Source organism: Podarcis vaucheri (assembly GCF_965113315.1).
Source record: "Podarcis vaucheri genome assembly, chromosome: 7".
Taxonomy (NCBI): Eukaryota; Metazoa; Chordata; class Lepidosauria; order Squamata; family Lacertidae; genus Podarcis; species Podarcis vaucheri.
The window spans coordinates 80,517,437-80,543,139 of record NC_138765.1 but is presented as its reverse complement, the minus strand read 5'-3'; the positions used below and the strand labels follow the sequence as shown (position 1 = coordinate 80,543,139).

The 25,703-nt window shown below is 46.9% G+C and overlaps 1 protein-coding gene across 2 annotated transcripts; it reads left to right on the top strand.

Moving 5' to 3' along the window:
* Positions 1-5,346: 5,346 nt before the first annotated feature.
* FBXO2 (F-box protein 2) lies at positions 5,347-23,194 on the top strand. Of its 2 annotated transcripts, none has more exons than XM_082230582.1 (6): positions 5,347-5,929; positions 10,589-10,859; positions 13,330-13,456; positions 16,315-16,410; positions 18,883-19,018; positions 21,184-23,194. In XM_082230582.1, exons 2-6 carry the CDS (start codon positions 10,607-10,609, stop codon positions 21,316-21,318), a joined length of 747 nt encoding a protein of 248 aa, XP_082086708.1. In that variant the 5' UTR covers positions 5,347-5,929; positions 10,589-10,606; the 3' UTR covers positions 21,319-23,194. The 2 variants fall into 2 exon arrangements, with proteins under 2 accessions (XP_082086708.1, XP_082086707.1); XM_082230581.1 differs by having other exon boundaries at positions 5,349-5,929; positions 10,606-10,859.
* Positions 23,195-25,703: the final 2,509 nt, after the last annotated feature.

Genomic DNA, 25,703 nt, shown 5'->3' with positions numbered 1-25,703 from the left:
AAGGTAAACGGCATTTCCGTGCGCTGCTCTGGTTCGCCAGAAGCGGCTTAGTCATGCTGGCCACATGACCCGGAAGCTGTACGCCGGCTCCCTTGGCCAATAAAGCGAGATGAGCACCGCAACCCCAGAGTCGTTCACGACGGGACCTAATGGTCAGGGGTCCCTTTACCTGTACTTTACATGAGTAGAATGTGTCCTTTTATTTAAAATGCATCTCTGGGTTATTTGTGGGGCCTGCCTGGTGTTTTTTCATGAGCAGAATGTGTGCTTTTATTTAAAATGCATCTCTGGGTTATTTGTGGGGCATAGAAATTCATTCATTTCCCCCCCAAAAATATAGTCCGCCCCCCCAAGGTCTGAGGGATAGTGGACCGGCCCCCTGCTGAAAAAAATTGCTGACCCCTGTAAACATTGCTGAGCTCTGCTTTCCTTTCACCACATCAGAAAGGCTGGGGGGGGGGTCTTGTCACCTGGGCAGCCCAGGACCTCCAGACACACTGCCCAGGCGTGCAGCCCAGGGAGATCACTCCAATGCTGTTAATACAGCAGTGGGCTTGATCGTCCTTGGTTGACCATCGAGCCAGTCACTGTCTCTCTGCCCAACACACCTCGCAGGGTCGTTGTGAGGATAAAGAGCACACAGCGTGGGGAGACTCATATATGCCTACCTTGGAGGAAAGAGGGGATACAAATACAGTATAACAATAAATAAAACAGAAATGAAATGCATTACAAGGGCTAGAACGGGAATAATCCAACAGCTGCTAGAGGGCGCTGCCTGTTGGCTACCAGACCGTTGGCCATGTTAGCTGTTTTTTAGAGTCAGAAGGGACCTCCGGGGGTCATCTAGTCCAACCCCCTGCAACGCAGGAATCACAGCTAAAGAATCCCTGTTAGATGGCTGTCCAACCTCTGCTTAGAAACCTCCAAGGAAGGAGAAGCCACTGTTATAAGAAAAACTGCTCCCTTTCTCTTATGGGGTATTCCTAAGTCTGTACAGAGTCATTACGTGGGTTCCCTATTAGTAGGCGAAAATGACAGAGACCAACCAGAGTATACTAAGAAGCAAAGCAGCTAGTAAGCCTGATCTTTATTAAACTATTGCAGCAGGGTTCCTCACTCACAACACGCAGGAGGGAGGGGAGAATACTGAACAATGGTGCGTAAGCCCTTATATAAACTATTGAAATTGCCCACCTTGTAGGCCAAGGCCACCGCCCAAAACATCATACATACATCACAGAAGGAGGCGGTCTCCAGCAGAAATCCTGACTCCCAGGATACCTGATAATGGTCACTGATTGCATTACCAGGGCAGCCTGGCTATTCTTTTGTGATGGTTAATACTTTGGGTTCCTGACTCCAGGTCACAGGCTCACCCTATTCATACACAAATACGCCCTTAAGACAGGATTCAGGAACTAAAGACAATGGGGAGCTTTTCCTATTCCCTTCCTCCTTGCAGAGAAATATTTGAGGTCAATTTGGGAGAGTCAAAATGGCTTCAGGATTGCTCTCCTGTACTATTTCAGACACGTGGTTTATATACTTATGTGTGGGTTTGTCTTGTACATTTATGAACATTTAATTTATATTTGAGGGATGCAGGTGGCGCTGTGGGTTAAACCACAGAGCTTAGGTCTTGCTGATTAGAAGGTCGGCAGTTCGAATCCCCCGATGGGGTGAGCTCCCGTTGCTCCTGCCAACCTAGCAGTTCGAAAGCACGTCAAAGTGCAAGTAGATAAATAGATACCGCTCTGGTGGGAAGGTAAACGGTGTTTCTGTGCGCTGCTCTGGTTCGCCAGAAGCGGCTTAGTCATGCTGGCCACATGACCCAGAAACTGTACGCCGGCTCCCTCGGCCAATAAAGTGAGATGAGCGCCGCAACCCCAGAGTCGTCCGCGACTGGACCTGATGGTCAGGGGTCCCTTTACCTTTACTAATTTATATTTGAGACCCTAGAATTCTTATAACACTAACACAGCAAATCTACACACATTTACCTGGATGGATACCACATCAACCTAAGATGGAGACGTATAGGCTGTGGGGGCGGGGCGGGGGGTGTTGTGTATGGTAAGTTTGGTGGATGCTGGTAGCTGGATAGACACAAGCTTGTCTTGCTCTAAGCTGGAGCCAGAGCTTTGGCTTGGGGCATCCCTGTAAACCTAATGGGGAAGCAAGATCGATGGAAGGGTTAATGTTGTGAAACCCTCCATCCTCATACATATGTGTGAACAAAGCCTAATAGCCTAAAGACACCACAGTCTTCATTCCAAGGAAACGGAACCCTGGGTAAGCACAGAGATGGGGATGTTCACAACAACCCTTTTTCACCGTCCCATGCCACTTCCCCATGTGAAGAACAGAAGATGCTCCATCAGTTCTCTCAAAATGCATCTTGCTTGCAGGAACCAGACTATTGGGACTGCTTAAAGGTAAAGGGACCCCCTGACCATTAGGTACAGTTGCAGATGACTCTGGGGTTGTGGCGCTCATCTCGCTTTGTTGGCCAAGGGAGCTGGCATATAGCTTCCCGGTCATGTGGCCAGCATGACTAAGCCGCTTCTGGCGAACCAGAGCAGCGCACGGAAATGCTGTTTACCTTCCCGCCAGAGTGGTACCTATTTATCTACTTGCACTTTGAGGTGCTTTCGAACTGCTAGGTTGGCAGGAGCAGGGACCGAGCAACGGGAGCTCACCCTGTTGTGGGGATTCAAACTGCCGACCTTCTAATTGGCAAGCCCAAGGGACTCAGTGGTTTAGACCACAGCGCCAAGAAGTCCCTCTATTGGGACTGCTTAGCCAACGTAAATAATAAAGAGAAAGCTCTTTGCCAATGTCTTCCATCCTGTTCACACTGGGAAGCAGGACTGAAAAGGGTCTTCTTGCCTGTGGGAGGTGGGGGCAATAGAAAAACTCAACTTCTTGTCCCTTCAGCACTTAACAGCATCTGCTGAAAACACAGGGTTGTATCCAATGCTGCCTGCAGGGACTTCAGCAGGTGCTTTCTGTCTCCTCTGAGCTTGAGTCCACATCACAATGCAGCCAGTCAAGCACTAGGTGGGTGTTGCCAGGGGATGGCTGAGGTTTATATAAATCAGACCCCTTCCCCTGTTTCCTCAGTCTGTTCCTGAGGCCTCAGTAAAGGCATTAAGCCTCGGGTCTTGCTTGAACCCAAACTGACTTCACTCTCAATCTTGTGGCTGTGTCTAAATGCAGGCAAGTTGGAAGGGATATTCTCAGTCTAGCATAGGGGACTATCAAGTACAAAATCCTGTGGAACAAATACTGTGCATCTGGTATGGGTCAGCTTTTCACAACTGGTGGTTTATGGATCTGTTTATGACATGTATATCCTGCCTTTCTCTCAAGGTAAGGTCCATATTTCTCCTCCTCCTCACAAGAATCTGGTGAGGCCAGTTAGGCTGAAAGTGAGTGACTAGCCCGAAGTCACCCAGGGAGTCTCCAGGCTGAGTGGGGCTTTTAACCCTGCTTTCCCAAGTCCAAGTCGATTATGACACACTGTCTCTCCTAGAATCTTGGCATGGTGGCCGTCCATTCCATGTCACCAAGGGCTGTTCCCCAGCAACAAAGTGTGTGGCCGTTTGAGTGGAGGTTCTGGCATCCTCAGCGTGTAGAGCCTTGCAGAGCTTTGCTGTAGTGGCCCTTGCTTACTTGAGTTAGAACATGGCATCTGAAAAACTCCTGGCAGTAAGTGAATTGTTGTAAACAAAAACTGCTCCCTTACCCTTATGGGGTACACAAGAGCCCTTATAGAGTACTTTGTAGATTCTCCATCGGTAGGAGAAAATATCAGACGCTAACCAGAGACTATTGAGAAGCAAAGCAGCTAGTAAGCTTGATCTTTATTAAAGCTGTTGCAACAGGGTGCTCCCCCCACACGCAGGAGAAAGGAGGAGGACCCAGGACAAAGGTGTGCAAGCCCTTATATAGACTTTTGAGCTGCCCACCCTGGAGCCCAAGACCACCCCTCCATACATCATACATACATCACAGAAGGGGTGTAGCCCAAGACCACCCCCCAGTTACATCAGAGAAGGGGTGGACTACAACAGAAATCTGAGTGTCTTGTTTTTCTCCTGTCTGTCAGGTTATCTGGTTGGATTACCTGGGTGTAATCTTCGACACCTCCCTTTCCATGGAGGCGCAGATTGCAGCTATAACAAAGGCGGCATTTTTCCATCTCCGCCAAGCTAAGCAGTTGGCTCCTTACCTCTCTCGCCCTGACCTAGCCACTGTGATCCACGCGACGGTCACCTCCAGACTGGATTATTGTAACTCGCTCTACGTGGGGCTGCCCTTGAGATTGACCTAGAAACTCCAGCGGGTGCAGAATGCTGCAGCGAGACTCCTTACGAGGTCTTCGCTGCGAGATCACATTCACCCGGTGCTATACCAGCTGCACTGGCTCCCGGTGGAGTACAGGATCAGGTTTAAGGTGCTGGTTTTAACCTTTAAAGCCCTATATGGCCTAGGACCCTCGTACCTACGGGACCGCCTCTCCTGGTATGCCCCACAGAGAAACCTACGGTCTTCAAATAAAAACATCTTGAAGGTCCCAGGCCACAGAGAAGTTAGGCTGGCCTCAACTAGAGCCAGGGCTTTTTCGGCTGTGGCTCCGATCTGGTGGAACACTCTGTCACAAGAGACTAGGGCCCTGCGGGACTTGACATCCTTCCGCAGGGCCTGCAAGACAGAGCTGTTCCACCAGGCCTTTGGCCAGGGCACAGCCTGACTCCCTCCCTCGGCAATCTTCGCAGAGCTCTGGCCCAATGGTTGTTAGTGGCTTGAATTAATTAATTTTTATAATGAATGATTTTAGAATGTTGTTTATGTTGTACTTTTGTATTGTTTTATTGTTGTTAGCCGCCCTGAGCCCGGCTTCGGCTGGGGAGGGCGGGATATAAATAAAATTTATTATTATTATTATTATTATTATTATTATTATTATTATTATTATTATTATTATTACCTGGGCATCCTGGCCACTCTTTTGTTGTGATAACTACTTGAGACCTTAGAATTCTTTTAACATCACCCTCTTCTGAGTGAGTCGGTTCAGCTCTGACCTTCAGATAGTTCTCCCTAAGGTTGAGTCAGAATCTCCTTTTTTGTACAATGGTACCTCGGGTTAAGAACTTAATTCATTCTGGAGGTCCATTCTTAACCTGAAACTGTTCTTAACCTGAAGCACCGCTTTAGCTAATGGGGCCTCCTGCTGCCACTGTGCCGCTGCCGCACCATTTCTGTTCTCATCCTGAAGCAAAGTTCTTAACCCGAGGTACTATTTCTGAGTTAGCGGAGTCTGTAACCTGAAGCGTCTGTAACCCGAGGTACCACTGTAGTTTGAATCCGTTGGTTTTGGCCCCACCCAAACGAGTTTGCTCCATCTTCCGCGGGACTGCTCTTGGAAGTGTCAATGAAAAGGTTTTCCTCGCAGGGCACGTTTTCCTGGTTTGGAAGTTAACTGCAAACATTCTCCTAGAGAAAGCGAACTTCGGTCTTGCAGGGCACGTTTTCCTGGTTTGATGCTTGCGTTGGTTCGTCTGCAAACTCTCTCTCTCTCTCTCTCTCTCTCTCTCTCTCTCTGCCACAGGGAACAAGAGCCAAGATCTGAAGTTACTTGCCTGCGACAGACAAGATCAGACCAGTCCCGCTCAAGAGGCGGAGTCTGACGCCCCAGAAAAAAATCTCTCCTCCTCCTCCTCTTCTCTAACCTTGCTGACGAGGCTGGGACATCAGAGACTTGCTGTGTCACGGAAAGGAAAGGGACCACTGCGATGCTGCGCTAGGAGACGGAAAGCAGCAACTCCTCTCTTTCCCACCCCCCTCCTGCAAAATCCACCTTTTCGCCCGCCTGCAGACTCCTTACCTCCCCAGTCTTGAAAGTCCGGACGTCTTGAAGGTACGTGAGCCCTTGCAAAAATGCCCTTCCTCTCCCAACTTTATCCCATTAAAAAATTAGAATAGGCAAGTTCGTTTCTAGAAACATAAATAAATCATTGATAGACGAGTCAACGGAGCCCGGATCAAATGCTCCTGGTTTATGGATGAGTGTATTGAGTTGACGTTGCATTTGATGGCTCATTGGATAAACGGACGTTGCTTTTGATGGTTCATTTGTTCGGGATTATCTGCTCCAAATAGGCAGCCGTTTCCCAAGGTTTGGGGGCAGAGATCTTTCATCTTTTCATCAAGGTAATAATAATAATAATAATAATAATAATAATAATAATAATAATAATAATAATAATACTCCACCTTTTCGCCTAATGGCACTCAAGGCAGCTTACAGATAGAAACAAGAATGGCTAAACACATAGAAAAAACTAACATTAACAGCATGGGTAGGCAAACTAAGGCCCGGGGGCTGGATCTGGCCCAATAGGCTTCTAAATTTGGCCCACGGACAGTCCTGGAATCAGCATGTTTTCACATGAGTCAAATGTGTCCTTTTATTTAAAATGCATCTCTGGGTTATTTGTGGGGCATAGGAATTCGTTCATTTCCCCCCCCAAAAAAATATAGTCCGGCCCCCCACGAGGTCTGAGGGACAGTGGACTGGCCCCCTGCTGAAAAAGGTTGCTGACCCCTGATTAACAGAATTAAAACTTGAATGTGGGTTGAATGTGGGGAACCGACTCAAAGGGACAGCGGTGGAGGTGGTAGCAGTAACTACCGAGTCATTGGAGAAGCACAACTGGCCAACCTTGCAAGGCTGTACAAAGAAGGGGGTTGTAAGAGGCTGGACGGAGCCCCCCCCCTTTGCTTCGTGACTGAGGGAGGGGGAAAAGTGTGTCTCAGAGACAATTTCTTAGGACCTTGTCCTAGGAAGCTGCCTTATGCTGAGTCAGACCACGGGTCCCTCTAGTACTGTCTACACTGATTGGCAGCAGTCCAGGGTTTTTGGCAGAAGTCTCTCCCCAGCTGCACCTGGAGATACTTCTGGGGACTTAACATGGGACCTTCTGCAAACCCAGATTCTTGGGAGATCCCTGCAGGATCTGATCAGATCATTGGCGGCCAAACTCTGGCTTCTTCTCACCAATTTTAATAAAACTAGGTTGTAAGCTCAAATGGACTTAGGTCCCTAGTACAGTGGTACCTCGGGTTAAGTACTTAATTCGTTCTGGAGGTCCGTTCTTACCCTGAAACTGTTCTTAACCTGAAGCACCACTTTAGCTAATGGGGCCTCCTGCTGCCGCCGCGCTGCCGGAGCATGATTTCTGTTCTCATCCTGAAGCAAAGTTCTTAACCTGAAGCACTATTTCTGGGTTAGCGGAGGCTGTAACCTGAAGCGTATGTAACCTGAAGCGTATGTAACCCGAGGTACCACTGTAAATGCATTTTGGATTGCAACATGCAAGCTTATCTCCAACCCTATATAGCAGGGCTCAGCAAACTTTTTCAGCAGGGGGCCGGTCCACTGTCCCTCAGACCTTGTGGGGGGCCGGACTATATTTTTTTTGGGGGAAAGAACAAATTCCTGTGCCCCACAAATAACCCAGTGATGCATTTTAAATAAAAGGACACATTCTACTCATGTAAAAACACGATGATTCCCGGACCATCTGTGGGCCAGATTTAGAAGGCGATTGGGCCGGATTCGGCCCCCGGGCCTTAGTTTGCCTACCCATGCTATATAGATTTGGTGGTGCTGACCATCAGCCGCCCTGAGCCCGGTCTTGGCTGGGGAGGGTGGGATATAAATAAAAATTTATTATTATTATTAATATGTCTGGTTCCCTTTTCCTTCAACAGAGGCTAATTTTTAAATCCTTGAGATTGCAAATTGCTCATCCAGGGGGCTGGGTGTTAATTAAACACCCGCTTGCTAATTTGGTTGGTTTTGAATATATTTGGCTTCTGTTACATTGGAACGAGTAGGCCGATAGGCAGAGGGAGGCTTTTTCTTTTGATAACGAGCAGCGGCTTATAAAATTGCTAAGTTTCTTTTTCACACCCCAAAGCTAAGTCTGTTTACCCGATTCTGTCTCGTCATGGAGTCCAAAAACATATCCTTACAGTTGCAGTCTAATTATTGATTTATTTTACATGATCTCGCCCCTTTGCTCTTCATTTTTTAAAAAGTTCCCAACAACTACTGTACTTACAGATCTGTTTAAAAAGCTCCTGATCAGCTGCTTACTTATCAGTTTTTTTTAAAAAAAGACTGCCCTCACTTTTATGACTGAAAAAGAAATATCATCAAAGGAAAAAGGGAGGGGGAGGGAGGAGGAAGTGAACAAGCTCAGGCATTGACTCTTGGTTACATATTAGTGATAGCCAAACCTTCTCCCTCCAAAGAAGGTATATGGGCTTATTTCTTATTCTTTTTTAAATCCTAAAATGTCCCTGTTAAGTAAATTGGCTGAATAACTGGCCCCAACCAAGGTCTCTTGAGGAGTTTGATGGCTGAATTGGCAGGGCTAGGGGGGTTTGAACCCAGGCGTTCCTAGTCTGAGGCCAGCCACTCTGAACTAGCATAAACAAAGCACCACTGTCGAGGTGTTAGCTGTGTCAGAATGTTTTAAATTTGGTGGTATTTTTAAATATATAATTTTTCTGTATTTTTTAATTAAATTTTCTGTTTTACATTTTAGAATATTCACTTAAGCAACCTTAAAATATCAATGACTTCCCTTCCTCTCTTTCCATGGTTCAATTTGCATAACTTATATCCCTGCATATTTTACATCAACTAAACCATTCAGGACAGTTCTACCTTGGAAGTAAAATGGAATCTGTTCCAGAACTCCATTCAACTTATAAAACATTCAGGTACCAAAGCGCGGCTTCTGATTGGCTGCAGGAAGCTCCTGCAGCCAATCAGAAGCTGCAGAAGCCCCGTCGGACGTTCAGCTTCCAAAGAACATTCGCAAACCTGAACACTCATTTCTGGGTTTACGGCATTTGGGAGCCCAAACGTCTGAGTACCAAGGCGTTTGGGATCCAAGGTACGACTGCATTCCATTATTCCATCCATCAAAACTTATTTACACTGTTGAATTTATTTATTTTTTAAAATGTTTTAAATGCTTTATTGTTCATTTTCCACATATATACAACACATAATTTTTTTCATTTCAATCAGTCCAATAAGAATGTCTATGTTCACAAAAAATGCATACAAATTCAATTATGCATTTTCTACACAAACCTATGACTTCCCATCCTCTCCATATTTCTTTATAATAAACATCTTACTTTAATTTATCATTATTATTTTGTAAAAATTCTTTTTTCTATTTTGATATCATTTTCTTCCATATACATTATTTACAGAAATCATTCAAAGGCAACTGTCGTGCTTAGATCTTAGATTACAACTACTTTTCAAATAAATCTTGAAATTAAGATAAATTCAACAGTTGAATCTATCTTAATGCTGCCATCGTTTTCAAGTGTACACAATTCCCTCCCCCCATATATTCAATAAACCTTTTCCAATCTTCTTTAAATGTATGTTGTTCTTGTTCTCTTATTCTATATGATAGGTCCTCAAGCTGCGCATATTCCCCTATATGTGTGTGTGTGTGTGTGTGTACTTTTAAGTACTGGTACTTTAGAATATTTTTTTAAAGTTAGGCATGTTCATTAACATAATGGCTCTGTTCCAAGTAAGACTAACATTGGAAAACAGCCCATTGAAATGAATGGGTCTAAGTCAGGCATGCCTTGAAAGGACCTACTCTGAGTAGGGCGACAACCCGAGTACATTTTAGCATAAGGTTACCAGATTTTTTTCAATGAATCCAGGGACACTTTAAATAAATAAATAAATAAATAAATACTACACCTTTGGGATGTTGATGCTACAGCGATGGCAGTGCCAGAGGGGCGGCCACCGTCTTGACCTCAACCACCATGTTTCCTCTTCCTCCAAGGCTTCTATCTCCTTTCTCCATGAGCCTGGGCCGCTCCTGAGTTGTTGGTTCTTCGGTGATGGTGGAGGTGGGGAAGCGGTGTGTGGTGGGTCAGGAATGGAAGGTGGAGAAGGAGGGCCCAGAGCAGCAGCGACGGCGAGGTGGGGATCCCTCAGCTGGGAAGTAAGGCTTCACGCTGCCTTTTGGAGCGGAGCAGCCCCATCCCAACTCCTACTTGCGTGCAAGCAGGAGGGGGCAGGGATCCCTCAGCTGGGAAGGGAGGCTTCCCATTGCCTAACTGAGAGATCCCTGCTCTGATAGGCAGCATGAAGCCTCCCTTCACATCTGAGAGATTCCCGTCCCATCCTGCTTGCACACAAGTAGGAGTTGGGAGGCTGCCCCAATAGGCAGCATGAAGCCTCCCTTCACAGCTTGGTTGCTGGGGTCAGCGAAGGTGGAGGCAGCCCGGAAGCTGCATCTTAGAGCCTCTGCACCACCATCATATGGGGACTTCTGAGCAGCTCCTGAAGCCAACCTGAGCCAACTGCTCTGGGCTGCTGAGACTGCCGCTGCTGCATTTCCCGGGGATATTAGATGAAATCCGGGGACATTCCGGGGATGGAATTTGTCCGGGGACTTATTTGCAAATCTGGGGACTGTCGCCGGGAAACGGGAACGTCTGGTAGCCTTACTTTTAGCAAGCTCTCTCCTCCAGGATGGAGACCCTCCCAGAGCCTCTTCTGGTCCGGATCTTCGCATCCCTCCCTGAGGTCGAACTGGTCTTAGTGTGTCGCCTCGTCTGCTCCCAGTGGAAAAACCTGATTGATGGAGCTGCCCTCTGGTTGTTGAAATGCCAGCAGGAGGGTTTCGCCGAGGAAGATGCAGAAGAGGAAAGCGCCGACAGCTGGCAGACGCTCTACTTCCTGAATAAGAGGAAGCGGAATTTAATCAAGAACCCGGACGGCGAAGGCAAGTGGCTAGAGAACGTTCTGGAAAAATAATAGGAGTTGGCAGTAGGGTGGCCCTCTCCACACACCCACCGTGTGTGGCTTTTGGCACCCTCACACCAGGGTGCTTGCGATCTGGCAAGTGAAACTTTTTGCCCATTGCTGTGCTTTTAGGCTGGAAAAGCCTGCGCCTGTTGAATTTCTGTCTGACCCGTTCAAGGCACCCCAAGGGGTGGGGAGCTGGTAAATCTACAGGATGAGAATAAAAATAATACATTGTGAGTGTGTGTGGCTAATTTGTGGCCCTCCGGATAATACTGTATTTTTCGCTCCACAAGACGCACCTGACCATAAGACGCACCTTATTTTTAGAGGAGGAAAACAAGAAAAGCCAGCAAGAGCAACAGACATGCTCGTTTGGCGTGGCTCTTTAAAGATAGAGTGGCTCTTGCTGGCTTTTCCGGGAGGTGGGAGAAGGGACTGATGGGCTGCCCTCCGTCCCTTCCCCCACCTCCCTAAAAAGCCAGAGCAAACCCTTAAGGAGCCCCTTCTGTCTCTCATCCTGCTTCGCTGGGAAGCCAGCGACCCAGAAACGCTGCACAGCTCTCTCTCTTGCTGTGCTGGCTTCAGTGATAGCTGTGCAGCCTGCATTCGCTCCATAAGACACACACATACAATTTCCCCCTTACTTTTTAGGAGGAAAAAAGTGCGTCTTATGGAGCGAAAAATACGGTAATTTTTTTAAAAAAAACCAACAATTTTTATTTGATTTTACAAATATAAATTTATAACAATCCAAATGCGTATACAGTGGTACCTCGGTTAAAGAACAGCCCTGTTTACGAACTATTTGGTATACGAACTCCACAAAACCGGAAGTAGTGTTCCGGTTAGCGAACCTTACCTTGGTCTACGAATGGAAGCCAAACAGCGGAAGGGCACCAGTGGTGGGAGGCCTCATTAAGGAAAGTGTGCCTTAGTTTAAGAATGGTTTTGGTTTAAGAATGGACTTCTGGAACGGATTAAGTTCGTAAACCAAGGTACCGCTGTATAGAGATTACTCTGGATCTTGAGACTTCTTCACCCCATCCCCTCCATGGGTCCTAACGTTGACATTTACAACTGCATATTATTCCATAATCTATATTTTGTACTCATCCATAGTATCCATGGTATTTGTTACATTGCAAGTGAAATTAAAATCCTGCGAATGTTTTCATCTGCTTGCAGTGGTCTCTTAAATAAAGTATACATTCCCCCCCCCATTCATTTTAAAAAGTTTTTGTCCATTTGGTTCCTGAGCTTTCCATTCAGCTTTGCCATTTCGGCACAGTCCATCAAGCTTAGCTTGCCATTCTGGCCCTCCGGATATTACTGAAGTATGACTCCCATCAGGCATTGGTGACATCAAGACTAGATTACTACAACGTGCTCTTTGTGGGGCTTTCCTTGCACTTAATCCTGCAGTTAGTGCTGTGGCAGGGCTACTGGCAAGCCCTGTCAGCATAAAAACTCATCATCATAAAAAACTCATCATCATCATCATAAAAAACACATCAGAGCTGTGCCCTGGTTGCCAATTTGTTACCAGGCCAAGTTCAAGAAGTTGCTACTGGTATAGAAAGCTCTCAACAGCCAGCTTGGGATCAATTACTTGTGAGATCACCTTACCAGATATATGCCCATTTCCATCTGTAGAATTGGCACTCTTGCAAGTGCCACAGAATACCCATTCTGCACTGGTAAGCAATCGATCCTATAGTGTGGCAGCATCTACCCTTCGGAACCCCCTGGCTCTTGAAATCAGGCAGGTACATTTGCTCTCTTAAAACATTTTTTTCTTTAGCCAAGCCTGTTCAGACATGTAGAAGTTGTGTGTGTGTTTTATCGCTTAGCTCCCACTGACTTTTACCGCCTTTGGATTATTATTTTTAAAGCAGCTTTAAAACTTTAAAACTGATAATTTTAATGCTTTATTTGTATTCTTGTAAATCACCAGAAATCAAGCGCTATATCAATTTTGTTAAAATAGATAAACAAAATCAGCCCCGGGCAGCATGTTCAATGGTCAGGGATGATGGGAGTTGTAGTCCAACAATATCTGATTAGGCACAGTTGCGTACAAAAATGGGTGTGTTAGGCAAAAACTCACACTAACATGCCATTGAGCTTTCATAAGGACTAGTTTTCTTCTCCTTTCTTGCAAAGTGATGTGTAGCTTTGGAGAAATGAACGATAAGACTGAAAATGAGAAACTGAGGAAACACCAAATTGATAGATTTCCCTCCAGGAAGAACAGTATTCTGTGTACATGCATGTGTGTGTGTATGCATGTGTATTTAAGGAACCGCAGAAAGAGGGAGAAGAAAGTCAAGTTTTGAAATGTCGAAATTGTAAAATTAATGAAATGTATAAAATTTGTGAAATGTATGAACCTGAAAAGTATAAATATATATTTTTAATGTTGCTGTTGTCATTCTGCCATCCCACAGAGGGTCTTGAACATTGGCAGGATGTGGAAAATGGAGGTGACGGCTGGGCAATTGAGGACCTGCCTGGAAATTTTGGGCAAGAATTCCCCAGCGAGGACGTCCATAAATACTTTGTCTCATCATTTGAGTAAGTCAAAAGCCCTGTAAGGTGGCCTGGTTTGAGCCAAGATGCCTCTGTGGAACATCTGAAATTTGGAGTTCTTTTTATACCTCTGAATGGGAGCAACAATGGAGAGGGTTAGTGTCAGTCACCCCCTGCTTATGGGCTGCTTGGTGGCCTCTGGGGTCAGGATGTACGACCCTAGGGACCTCTGCGGCTCTTCTTGGGTTTTCTTATCCATCTGCAATATGCCACTTTTAACAGGGACGTGGGTGGCTCTGTGGTCTAAACCACTGAGCCTCTTGGGTTTGCCAATTGGAAGGATGGCGGTTTCAATTCCCGCGACGGGGTGAGCTCCCGTTGCTCCATCCCAGCTCCTGCCAACCTAGCAATTCAAAAGCACACCAGTGCAAGTAGATAAATAGGTACCACTGTGATGGGAAGGTAAACGGTGTTTCCGTGCACTCTGGTTTCCATCACGGTGTCCCGTTGCACCAGAAGCAGTTTAGTCATGCCGGCCAAAGGACCCAGAAAGCTGTCTGTGGACAAACAGCTGCTCCCTTGGTCTGAAAGCGAGATGAGCATTGCAACCCCATAGTCGCCTTTGACTGGACTTAATCCTCTTCTTCTTCTTCTACTTCTTCTTAATTTATTTATACCCTGTCCATCTAGCTGGGTTTCCCCAGCCACTCTAGGCAGCTCCCAACAGAATTAAAAGCACAATAGAACATCAAACATATAAAATTTCCTAAACAGGGCTGCCTTCAGATGTCTTCTAAAAGTCAGATATTTGTTTATTTTGTTGACATCTGAAGGGAGGGCATTCCACAAGGCAGGCGCCACTACCGAGAAGGCCCTCTGCCTGGTTCCCTGTAACCTCACTTCTCGCAATGAGGGAACCGCCAGAAGGGCCTCATTGCTGGATTTCAGTGTCCGGTCTGAACGGTGGGAGTGGAGACGCTCCTTCAGGTATACAGGGCCAACCTAACCATCCAGGGGTCACTTACCTTTTATCTTTACCTTACAGTTCCCTGGATTGTTTGGGGGAGGGGGAAGTAATGTGCATGCAACCTAAGTGTTGTAGCGTGAAGTGCTGCAACTCAGGGTTCCAGTCACTCCATTCAGTTCCTTTGCCCTCCCCCTTCTGGCTTCTGAGCATGCTCAGTTCTCGTTGGGCTGTTTTCAGCAGGTCCCTTTGGATACTCCTCCAACCGAATACCTTTTTATGGTTCTGTAACATCATTCTTGTGGACGGGTGGTGCTGTTTGGGCCTCATGTGAACCGGCACTCATGACCTGTGGATGGCACCGCAGCACAGATCCTCCAATGGGCGCTGTGTGATGACAACCTTACATTTTAATGTATAGAGAGAGAGTTAAAAGATGGACAAACTACTTAATCAAAGAGACTCCTCTAAATGACCTGCATAAAAAAAATCTGTGGGTGGTACCATTTTTGGCTAAAATAGAAATGGCGCTGGTAACCTGAGCATCAGAAATAGAGGGAAGGATGAACTCCTCCCCATATTATGGGCTGTATTCAAGCCCATATTCACTATTTGATTGAGTGCAGATAGCAAATAGTTTGAGGCAGTTTCATACCCTCCAAGTATCCCTATTTTCCAGGATCAGTCCCAGATTTACAGAAGCCATCCCAATTTCTGATTTGATCCCAGAATGCCCCGCTTTTCCTTAAAAAGGTAAAGGGACCCCTGACCATTAGGTCCAGTTGTGACCAACTCTGGAGTTGCAGTGCTCATCTTGCTTTATTGGTCGAGGGAGCCGGCGTACACCTTTGGGGTCATGTGGCCAGCATGACTAAGCTGCTTCTGGTGAACCAGAGCAGTGAATGGAAACATTCTAACCTGTTTATCTACTTGCACTTGATGTGCTTTTGAACTGCTAGGTTGGCAGGAGCAGGGACCAAGCAACAGCTCACCCCATCGCAGGGATTCGAACTGTCGACCTTCTGATCGGCAAGTCCTAGGCTCTGTGGTTTAATCCACAGTGCCACACGCTTTTCCTTGTTGTTGTTTAGTCATTTAGTCGTGTCCAACTCTTCGTGACCCCATGGACCAGAGCACACCAAGCACTTCTGTCTTCCACTGCCTCCTGCAGTTTCACTGCCTCCCACAGTTTGGACATCCTTTTCCTTAGGATGTCCCTATTTTCATCGGAGAAATGTTGGAGGGTAGGGAGTTATCCGACCCCAAGCCATCTGAAGTGTTTAATGTTTTATTATGTTTTTATATAAGTTGGAAGCTGCCCAGAGAGGCTGGGGAAACCCAGTCAGATGGATGGGGTACTGATAGTAAAATTATTATGATGGAATAGGATGTCCCTATTTCTATCAGAGAAAAGTTGGATGGTATGCAGTTGCTGTCAAATGAGGAAGAGGAATTGCACCGAGAATGCTACTAGCAGCGAGTGGCCTGAGAGGGAGGATGTTTTATTATGTTTTTATATATGTTGGAAGCCACCCAGAGTGGCAACCCAGCCGTGTGGGTGGGGTGTAAATAGTAAAACTCTTATTACAGTGGTACCTCAGGTTACAGACTCTTCAGGTTACAGATGCTTTAGGTTATAGACTCCACTAACCCAGAAATAGTACCTTGGGTTAAGAACTTTGCTTCAGGATGAGAACAGAAATCGTGCAGCGGCGTCGCAACAGCAGCGGGAGGCCCCATTAGCTAAAGTGGTACCTCAGGTTAAGAACAGTTTCAGGTTAGGAATGGACCTCCAGAATGAATTAAGTTCTTAACTAGAGGTACCACTGCATTATTATTGAATAGGATGTCCCTATTTTCATCAGAGACATATTGGAGGGTATGCAGTATTATACACGTGTTAACCTTCTCACGTGTTAACCTTTTTTAAACGTCACAGGTGGTGCTGTAAGTCGCAAGTCATTGATCTCCGCGCTGAAGGATACTGGGAGGAGCTTATGGACACCACCCAGCCTAAAATTGTGGTGAAAGACTGGTAAGAGTTTGGGGGGTGGGGTGGAGAGACTGTGGAACCTGTCGGAATCCGGCAGGGAAATTGGCAAACACGGCCACTGTAGAATTGAATCCTGCCTCCATCACTGCCCATCGGGAATGTTGTACAGTGGTGCCTCGCAAGACGAAATTAATTCGTTCCGCAAGTCTCTTCGTCTTGCGGTTTTTTCGTCTTGCGATGCACGGTTTCCCATAGGAATGCATTGAAAATCAATTAATGTGTTCCTAGGGAAACCGCCTTCAGACCAGGTCCGGGGACAGTCTGTCCCCGGACCTCTTCTGAAGGCTGGGGGGGGGGACAAGGGCTTTTCTTCCCACCCCCAGCATTTTAAAAAACCCTGGGACAGCGGAGGACTTCTCCGTTGTCCGGGGCGATCTTAAAATGCTGGCGGGCGGCATTTTAAAATCGCCCCGGACAGCGGAGGACTTCTCCGCTGTCCGGGGCGATTTAAAAGCCCCTGGGAAGGCAGGCAGGGGGGACAAAGACTTTTGCCCCCTGCCCGCCTTCAGAAGGTGTCCCCGCCCCCCTCCCCACTTCGGAACAGCTTTCCGAAGTGGGGCGGCTGGGGCAGGTGTCCCCGCCCCCCTCCCCACTTCGGAACAGCTTTCCGAAGTGGGGCGGCTGGGGCAGGTGTCCCCGCCCCCCCTCCCCACTTCGGAACAGCTTTCCGAAGTGGGGCGGCTGGGGCAGGTGTCCCCGCCCCCCCTCCCCACTTCGGAACAGCTTTCCGAAGTGGGGCGGCTGGGGCAGGTGTCCCCGCCCCCCCTCCCCACTTCGGAACAGCTTTCCGAAGTGGGGCGGCTGGGGCAGGTGTCCCCGCCCCCCCTTCGGAACAGCTTCGCTCCCGACCCCCAGCATTTTAAAACCTCCCCGGGATACGGGGAGATTTTAAAATGCTGGGGGTCGGCAGCTAACGCTTCGCGCCCGACCCCCAGCATTTTAAAATCTCCCCGGGACAGAGACTTCTCTGCTGTCCCTTGGAGATTTTAAAATGCTGGGGGTCGGCAGCGAACACTTCGCTCCCGCCCGCCAGCATTTTAAGATCGCCCGGGGCAGGCGGGGGGGGGGGGAAGGCAGGCGGGGGGGAGCAAAGACTTTTGCCCCCCGCCGGCCTTCAGAAGAGGTCCTCTTCTGAAGGCCGGCTGTGGGCGAAAGTCTTTGCTCCCGACCGCCAGCATTTCCCTATGGGCTTTCGTCTTGCGATGCAAGCCCATAGGGAAATTCGTCTTGCGAAGCGCCTCCAAAACAGAAAACCCTTTCGTCTTGCGGGTTTTCCGTCTTGCGAGGCATTCGTCTTGCGGGGTACCACTGTAGATACTAAAAGAGGATCTCGAGACTCCCCCCCCCATCCCCTCCATGGGTCTTAACGTCAACATTTACAACTGCATATTATTCCATAATTTATATATTTTTTATCAATCCATATTATCCATAGTATTTGTTACATTACAAGTGAAATTAAAATCCTGCTAATGTTTTCATCTGCTTGCAGAGGTCTCTCAAATAAATTATAATTTCCCCCCATTCATTTATAAAGTTTTTTCCTCATGGTTTCTGGGTTTTCCAGTCAGCTTTGCCATCTTAGCCTATTCCATCAGCTTAGTTTGCCATTTTTCTCTGGTAGGGACTTTGTCTTCTTTCCAACTCTGGGCTAATAACATCTGGGCAACTATTGTTCCATACATAAAGAGTATTTTCTTTATGTATGGAACAATTTGAGTATTTTGATACCTGTAATTCCTAATAAAAAGGCTTCTGATTTCTTAACAAAAGTTATTTTAAGCCTTTCCCCCCCGTTTCATTATATATATCATCTCCCAGAATTATTACCTTACAAGTCCACCACATATGATAAAAGGTAGCTTCTTTTTCTTTAGATCTCCAGCAGATATTTGTACTTGTCTTATACATTTTTGCTAACTTAAAGGTAAAGGTAAAGGTACCCCTGCCCGAACGGGCCAGTCTTGACAGACTCTGGGGTTTGTGCGCCCATCTCACATCTATAGGCCGGGGGCCAGCGCTGTCCGGAGACACTTCCGGGTCACGTGGCCAGCGTGACAAGCTGCATCTGGCGAGCCAGCGCAGCACACGGAACGCTGTTTACCTTCCCGCTAGAAAGCGGTCCCTATTTATCTACTTGCACCCGGGGGTGCTTTCGAACTGCTAGGTTGGCAGGCGCTGGGACCGAGCAGCGGGAGCGCACCCCGCCGCGGGGATTCGAACCGCCGACCTTTCGATCGGCAAGCCCTAGGCGCTGAGGCTTTTACCCACAGCGCCACCCGCGTCCCCCTTTTGCTAACTTAGAAGGAGTCAAAATCTATATTACGTCCTATATCTATTGCCCAGTGCGTTATAGACAGCCTCAAGCTGTGTTTGGCTCTTCCGCTGCCAGCTTCACATGACTGGCTCATGCTCAAGTTATACAGTCACAGGTGTTGTGGTCTCATCCTGCAGGTATGCGGCCCGGTGTGATGCTGGCTGCCTCTACAACTTGAAAGTGCAGCTCCTGTCTTCAACCGAGGAGGTGCTGGCTGAGTTTGTGAGCGACACCATTGCCGTCCCGCAAGGCAATGAAGGCGAATGGACCGAGGTAGGTGCTGATGGAGGGACCTGCCCATGGGTGTCTCCTGTCGCAAGCATTCCCAGTTCGCTTTGCCTTTTTCCAGCATCGGCTTGGCTTGTGGACATCAGTAACTGATCCCGTATATATTGTGTACGTCTGTAAATCTCAGGCCTGGGGCCTGAAAGTGGCCCTTCAGGCATCTCTGCCACTGTTGGGATTCACAGAATGCTGTGTGAGATAGTAAGTCTGCAGGCTAGAGTTTGCTAGCTGATGCAACTGGCTGATGTAATCAGCCTGCAATACTTTCTATGGAAGTGCTGTGTCAGTTGATTGGCTGTCATCAGTTTAAAAGGGAAACCTGTCCAGCAGTAAGTGGTGTGGTGTAGAGGAGTGTGGTCAGAGAGAGAGTTAGAGGTCTTCCTATTTGCCTTAAGGTGCACTGTTTGACTGTATTAACGGCTCGTGTATTATAACCTGTAGATATATAGTAAAGGTAAAGGGACCCCTGACCATTAGGTCCAGTCGCAGACGACTCTGGGGTTGCAGTGCTCATCTCGCTCTATAGGCCAAGGGAGCCTGCGTGCAGCTTCCGGGTCATGTGGCCAGCATGACTAAGCCGCTTCTGGCGAACCAGAGCAGCACACGGAAACGCCATTTACCTTCCCACCGGAGCGGTACCTATTTATCTACTTGCACTTTGACGTGCTTTCGAACTGCTAGGTTGGCAGGAGCAGGGACCGAGCAACGGGAGCTCACCCCGTTGCGGGGATTTGAACCGCCGACCTTCTGATCGGCAAGTCGTAGGCTCTGTGGTTTAACCCACAGCGCCACCTGCGTCCCTTAGATATATAGCTCGCAATAAATATACTGCATTGAAGAACCGGGAACTCTGAGCATTTCTGCTAAAGCGCTGCGGAGAATTCGCGACAACCAGGCCACCAGGATAGGGCATGACCCCTCTCCAAGCCACATCTCTCACCTGGAGCACACCTGGAGTGCTTTTGCCTGGCTGTGATGACGCCTCTTGCTTCCTTGAACTACATCTCCCATCAGCCTCAGCAAGCGTGGTCAGTGGCCAAGGGTGATGGGAGTTGTAGTCCAGCAACATCTGGAGGCCCAAAGGTTCCCCACACCTGATGCAGATCCTGCCTTGAGAAGGGAGGCAAATCATGTGACCTCCTTGGTACCCCATCCCCAAATACTCTGATTCTAGGCTTCCACTGTTAGCCAATATTGCTGAATGGATTTTTAGCCGCTTCAGTTGGTTGTCTTGTCAGAGTTCCTGTCAGTGTATTTAGATCGGGGCTTCCCAAACCTGGGTTTCTAGCTCTTTTTGGACTACACTCCCATCATCCCTACCTAGTGGTCAGGGATGATGGGAATTGTAGTCCCAAACCAGCTGGAGACCCAAATTTGGGAAACCCTGATGTAGATCAGGAGTGAGGAACCTTGGGCCCTGCAGATGTAATGGAACACCAACTCCCATTAGCCCCTGCAAGCGTGGCCAGTGGTCAGGCATGATGGGAGTTGTAGTCCAGCAACATTTCAGAGAGCCAAAGGTTCTCCAGACCTGAGTGGGCCAGATGTCCTCTTAGGTGCCTTCCAATTCTTTTTTTCCCTTCAAAACAAAACAAAACACATTTTATTGATTTTCCATTTTCAAAACAAATATCCAAAATCAATACTAAACATTAATTTTTCACCCCCACCCCCGTTGACTTCCCTCAGCTTCCATTTCTGGTTTATTACATCAAATGATACATTCTGCTGTTTATATACAATACTATAATATCACAGTGTTATGTTCCTTGTTTTATGTAAAAAAAATTGTAAATGTTTATTTAAATCCTGCCAACGAGTCCATGTTTTTTTGGGTGTTTCTGCAAATATATTGTAAACGGCTCCCATTCTTTTTCAAAGCCCCTGTTGTCCTTTTCTCGCAATTTGTCCGCTAAGTTTGCTAACTCTGCGTAGCTCATCGGTTTTTCTTGCCATTGTTCTTTAGATGGTATTTCTCCAGTTTTCCAATTTTGTGCTATTAGAATTCTTGCTGCTGTTGTAGCAGACATAAATAATGTCCGTTTTCTTTTGGCAGCAGGTGCCTTACAATTCTATGCTTCACTTTTTTGGGGGGGCGGGTCAAATATTTCCCTCTAACCCTCTTGCCCTTTTCTCTTCCTCCTGCACCCAAGATCACCCACACCTTTGCCGACTACGGTCCCGGGGTCTGCTTCGTTCGCTTCGAACACGGCGGTCAGGACACGGTCTACTGGAAGGGCTGGTACGGCGCAAGGGTGACGCACAGCAGCGTGACTGTGGAGCCGTAGTGGCGGAATCAGAGAGCCCTGGAGCTGCTTAGGAGCCTGCGCATCATGCCATCCCTCAGCGAGGCCAGAGTGAACTTTGCATGGTTGTCCTCAGGGCTGGATGAAACCTGGCGCTCAATGCCCAACAGGACTTTTGCACTTCCTGCGATCTATTTCTCTGGAATTTCCCTAAGCGAGAGAGAAAATAGAGTGCTTTCTTACGTTAAAAGTGTTTCCCTGGGTCTTCCAGCAATGTAGAATAATATGATGCTGGCTTGTGTGTTAAAAAAATATAGGATAGCAGTAACCACTTCACAGAGGATGTAAAATGTTTTAAAATACTGAGTATTAATTAGACATCACCCCAGAACTGGCCCTACTAAACATATTCCAAGACAACAATGGCCATTTTCACCACAAAGCACTCATAACCCACCTACTTTCAGCAGCCAGAAACACCATAACCAGACACTGGAGAGACCAGTCAGGAGTAAGCATGGACCAATGGTACCAAATAGTATGGGAAACAGCCCTACTAGAAAAATTAACCAATAAACTGAAACTGACACGGGGACAAGCAGAAGAAGACGCCTTTACCCCGGTATGGCTCCCCTTTATCACATACACAGCCCAACAAGACAGTGACAATAATCCACCAACAGCATACAAATCAATATGGCTAACCTGATCCAAAACACCCACCCACCCCACTCACACATGAAAACGAAGACCACCACAGCCAACCACAAATGAACAGCCACACCCTAGGCCACCCCCAACCTCTCTCACCACCAAAGAAACACAAATGAACAGCAGAGAACCTGCAAGAGCAATGCTGACACCAAACCCTACATACATTAAGCAAAATAGAAACATCGCCACCCAACACCCCCCTCCCCCCCAATGTCTCAACAAATGAAACTGATTTGTAAAAATGTTACACGGAAAAAATACGAGAGACATTATACATACTTCTGTAAAACAAGAAAATCTTTAATTAGAATTGATGGTTTGATAATTTACTTTGTTTCTGTGTTCCAAAATCTTACTGATTTCAATCACGTTCCTGTCATAACAGTAATCCCTTATACAACAGCTGCAGTATTTATAACTTCTATTTGTGTTGACACATGAGATTGCAAGTGAAGATCTCTTTCTGTGTCATTGTTTTTCCTGTGTGTGACATTTATTCTGTCCATGATGTTTCTTCCTACTCTTATCTGTCAATCCTCTCCCTGCTTTTGCTGCAAACCCTCATGCCTTGAGCTAAGCTGATATCCCAATGTTGTTCCAAAAGTTTCTCCCTGCCTCAGTCCTGTGCTCTTTGTTTTTGCAACTTTAACAATAGCTGCAAAAGTCCCTCTACCCCAGTCAGTAGCCTGTTTTTTGCCATCCCCCCCACCCCAGCCTCAGAAGAAGAGTGATATTTTATCCTGCCAGTACAGGATGGGGGGAAACCTGACACTTTGAATGTTGCTGGACTCCCCACTCTTATCTCCCCCAGCAATCGAGGCCAGTTTGGTTTGGTAGCAATGGGAATTGTAGTCCTGTGGAACTAGGAGAGCCCCAGGTTTGCCTTCCCTCTTTCAATGCCTTGTGATGCCAAAGTTCAGAGTCTCACGAGCTGCCTTCTCTTCCTGTTAACAAAGCGCCTTGCCTCTGCTTCCGGAAACCTGCCTGAAAGGGTATGTGTGAGCTTCTATGCACTTGTCCTGCCCTGCAGCCACCCTGCTGAAGGTTGGCAAAAATAAATAAATAGGCACTGTGTTTTATATTCCTCACTCAGCTGGTATGATGAGGCCACCCCACTCCAGAGGTTTTTCTTCTGCCTTAGGTTTTGGCTCCACGGGGCTCCTCACAAAATTGTGTATATCAATAAACGTTGAATTGAAAGCAACAGCGCCTCCATGTGGTGAGTTTCTCCATGTGGTGAGTTTCATGTGGTGAGTTCACGTGATGGTCAGGGGTACCTTTACCTTTCCTTTTTTATTTGATTTTACAATACAGTGGATGCTCAGGTTGCGAACGTGATCTGTGCGGGAGGCACGTTCACAACCCGCAGCGTCTGCAACCCGCAGTGCCCCATCTGCACACATGCGGGTTGCAATTTGGCCCTTCTGCCCATGCGCAAAGTACAATTTAGTGTTTCTGCGCATGCGTGAGCGCCGAAACCCGGAAGTAACCAGTTCCAGTACTTCCGGGTTTCAGCACGTCCGTAACCTGAAAACGCACAGCCTGAAGTGTCTGTAACCCGAGGTATGACTGTAATGAAAAAGCTTCTGGTTTAAAATAAAACATTTTTTTTCAGTTCATTATATATCATTTCCCAGAATTCTTTTACAACCGTACACTTCCACCACATATGGTAAAAGGTGCCTTCTTTTTCTTCACATTTACAGCAAATATTTGAACTTGTCAACTGTGTGATGAGCCTCTCTCTGCGTTCAAGGCTATTCCATGTACAGATCTGTTCTGCTTTGAGCAATGGCCTCAGCAGTTTGAATGCGAGGCTTCAACAACAAAAACACCCCACAACCTTGAACGAATGAGATTAGGCAAAATCAACTAACTGTCCACTTTCAATGAACTCGTTTACCTACATGATTGCCCACTCGACTGTTTTGAGTGCCACATAATGCCTGTTTCACATTTGTAAGGACTTTATCTTCTTGTGTGGCAGCATCTACACTTTGGAACTTCCTGCCTATTAATACCAGGCAGGAGCCTTCGCTGTTCTCTTTTCAGCACCTGTGAAAAGCATCTTTGTTTAGACAGGCCTACCCAGGTACACAGGTGGCACTGTGGTCTAAACCACTGAGCCTCTTGAGCTTGCCAGTAGATCAGAAGGTCAGCAGTTCAAATCCCCGGGATGGGGTGAGCTCCTGTTGCTCTGCCCCAGCTCCTGTCAACATAGCAGTTCGAAACCATGCCAGTGCAAGTAGATAAATAGGTACAATGTCCTCCTTTATATTCAGTAAACATTTTCCAATCTTCTTTAAACGTATGTTCCACTTGTTCTCTTATTCTCTATGTTAAGTCTGCAAGCTGCGCATATTCCATCAGTTTAAGTTGCCATTCTTCTTTAGTTTAGGGAAATTTTTAATGTCTGATGCTGTATTGTTTTTAATATTCGGTTGGAAGCCGCCCAGAGTGGCTGGGGAAACCCAGCCAGATGGGCGGGGTATAAATAATAATAAATTATTATTATTATTATTATTAGGACCTTGCTTGTTTTCCATTTTTGGGCTAACAAAACACGGGCTACAGAAGTGACATACATAAATAAGCTTTTTTGATTCCTGGGAATTTCCAACTGAATTATCCCCAACAAAAAGGACTCTGATCCCCCCCCCCCCGGAAAAGTACTTTTAAACCTTTTTTCCAATTATTGTAAACTATTTCCCAATACTCTTTTACCTTTTTATCCACCACATGTGATAGAATGTTCCCTCAGTCTCACTGCACCTCCAGCACTTATCTGATTCAGTCTTATACAGAGGAGCTTCTGAATTTAAAGTATTCCAGACTGTTAGCAGCCATTGACTCTGATGGTGCGGAGGACACGAGGGACATTGTGGTCGCACTATTGTATATCTGGTGTTTACACAATCAATGGCTACTACCCACAATGATTCTATCTCCACTGTCAGAGGTATCATGCTCCAGAATGACAGTTCTTAAACTTAAAAATGGAAAGCGTAATGCTGGTGGTCAACAAAAATGGTTTAGAGACTATCTCAAGGCAAATCTAAAAAAAATGTAGTATAAACACCAACAATTGGGAAACGCTTGCGAGCGCTCCAATTGTAGAACAGCCTTTACCAAAGGTGTCACGGGCAGTTAAATGCAACACCTATCTCACTTTCAGGCCAAGGGAGCTGGCGTTTGTCCACAGACAGTTTTCCGGGTCATGTGGCCAGCAGGACCAAACTGCTTCTGGCACAATGGAACACTGTGATGGAAACCAGAACGCATGGAAACACCGTTTACCTTCCCGCCGCAGAGGTACCTATTTATCTACTCGCACTGGCATGCTTTTGAACTGCTAGGTTGGCAGGAGCTGGGACAGAGCAATGGGAGCTCACTCCGTCGCAGGGATTTGAACTGCCGACCTTCTGCTCAGCAAGCCCAAGAGGCCCGATGGTTTTAGGCCACAGCACCAACAGCTCCCTTCACTTTGAAGTAAGCCCCATGGACAGAATACACATCCCAGGTTGGGCTTGCTAATCCCAGTCACAGCCACCAGGTGTCATGCTTGATCCACTGGTTAAAAACAACAACATCTCAGTTCTGGAAATTAAAATGATGCTGTCTGGTCTGGTTGCATTCAAACTCTAGAGACCTGTACCAGAGTTAGTGGAGGTTTTTTTGGTCTTGATAAAAGGAAATAATTTCCCATGCAATGC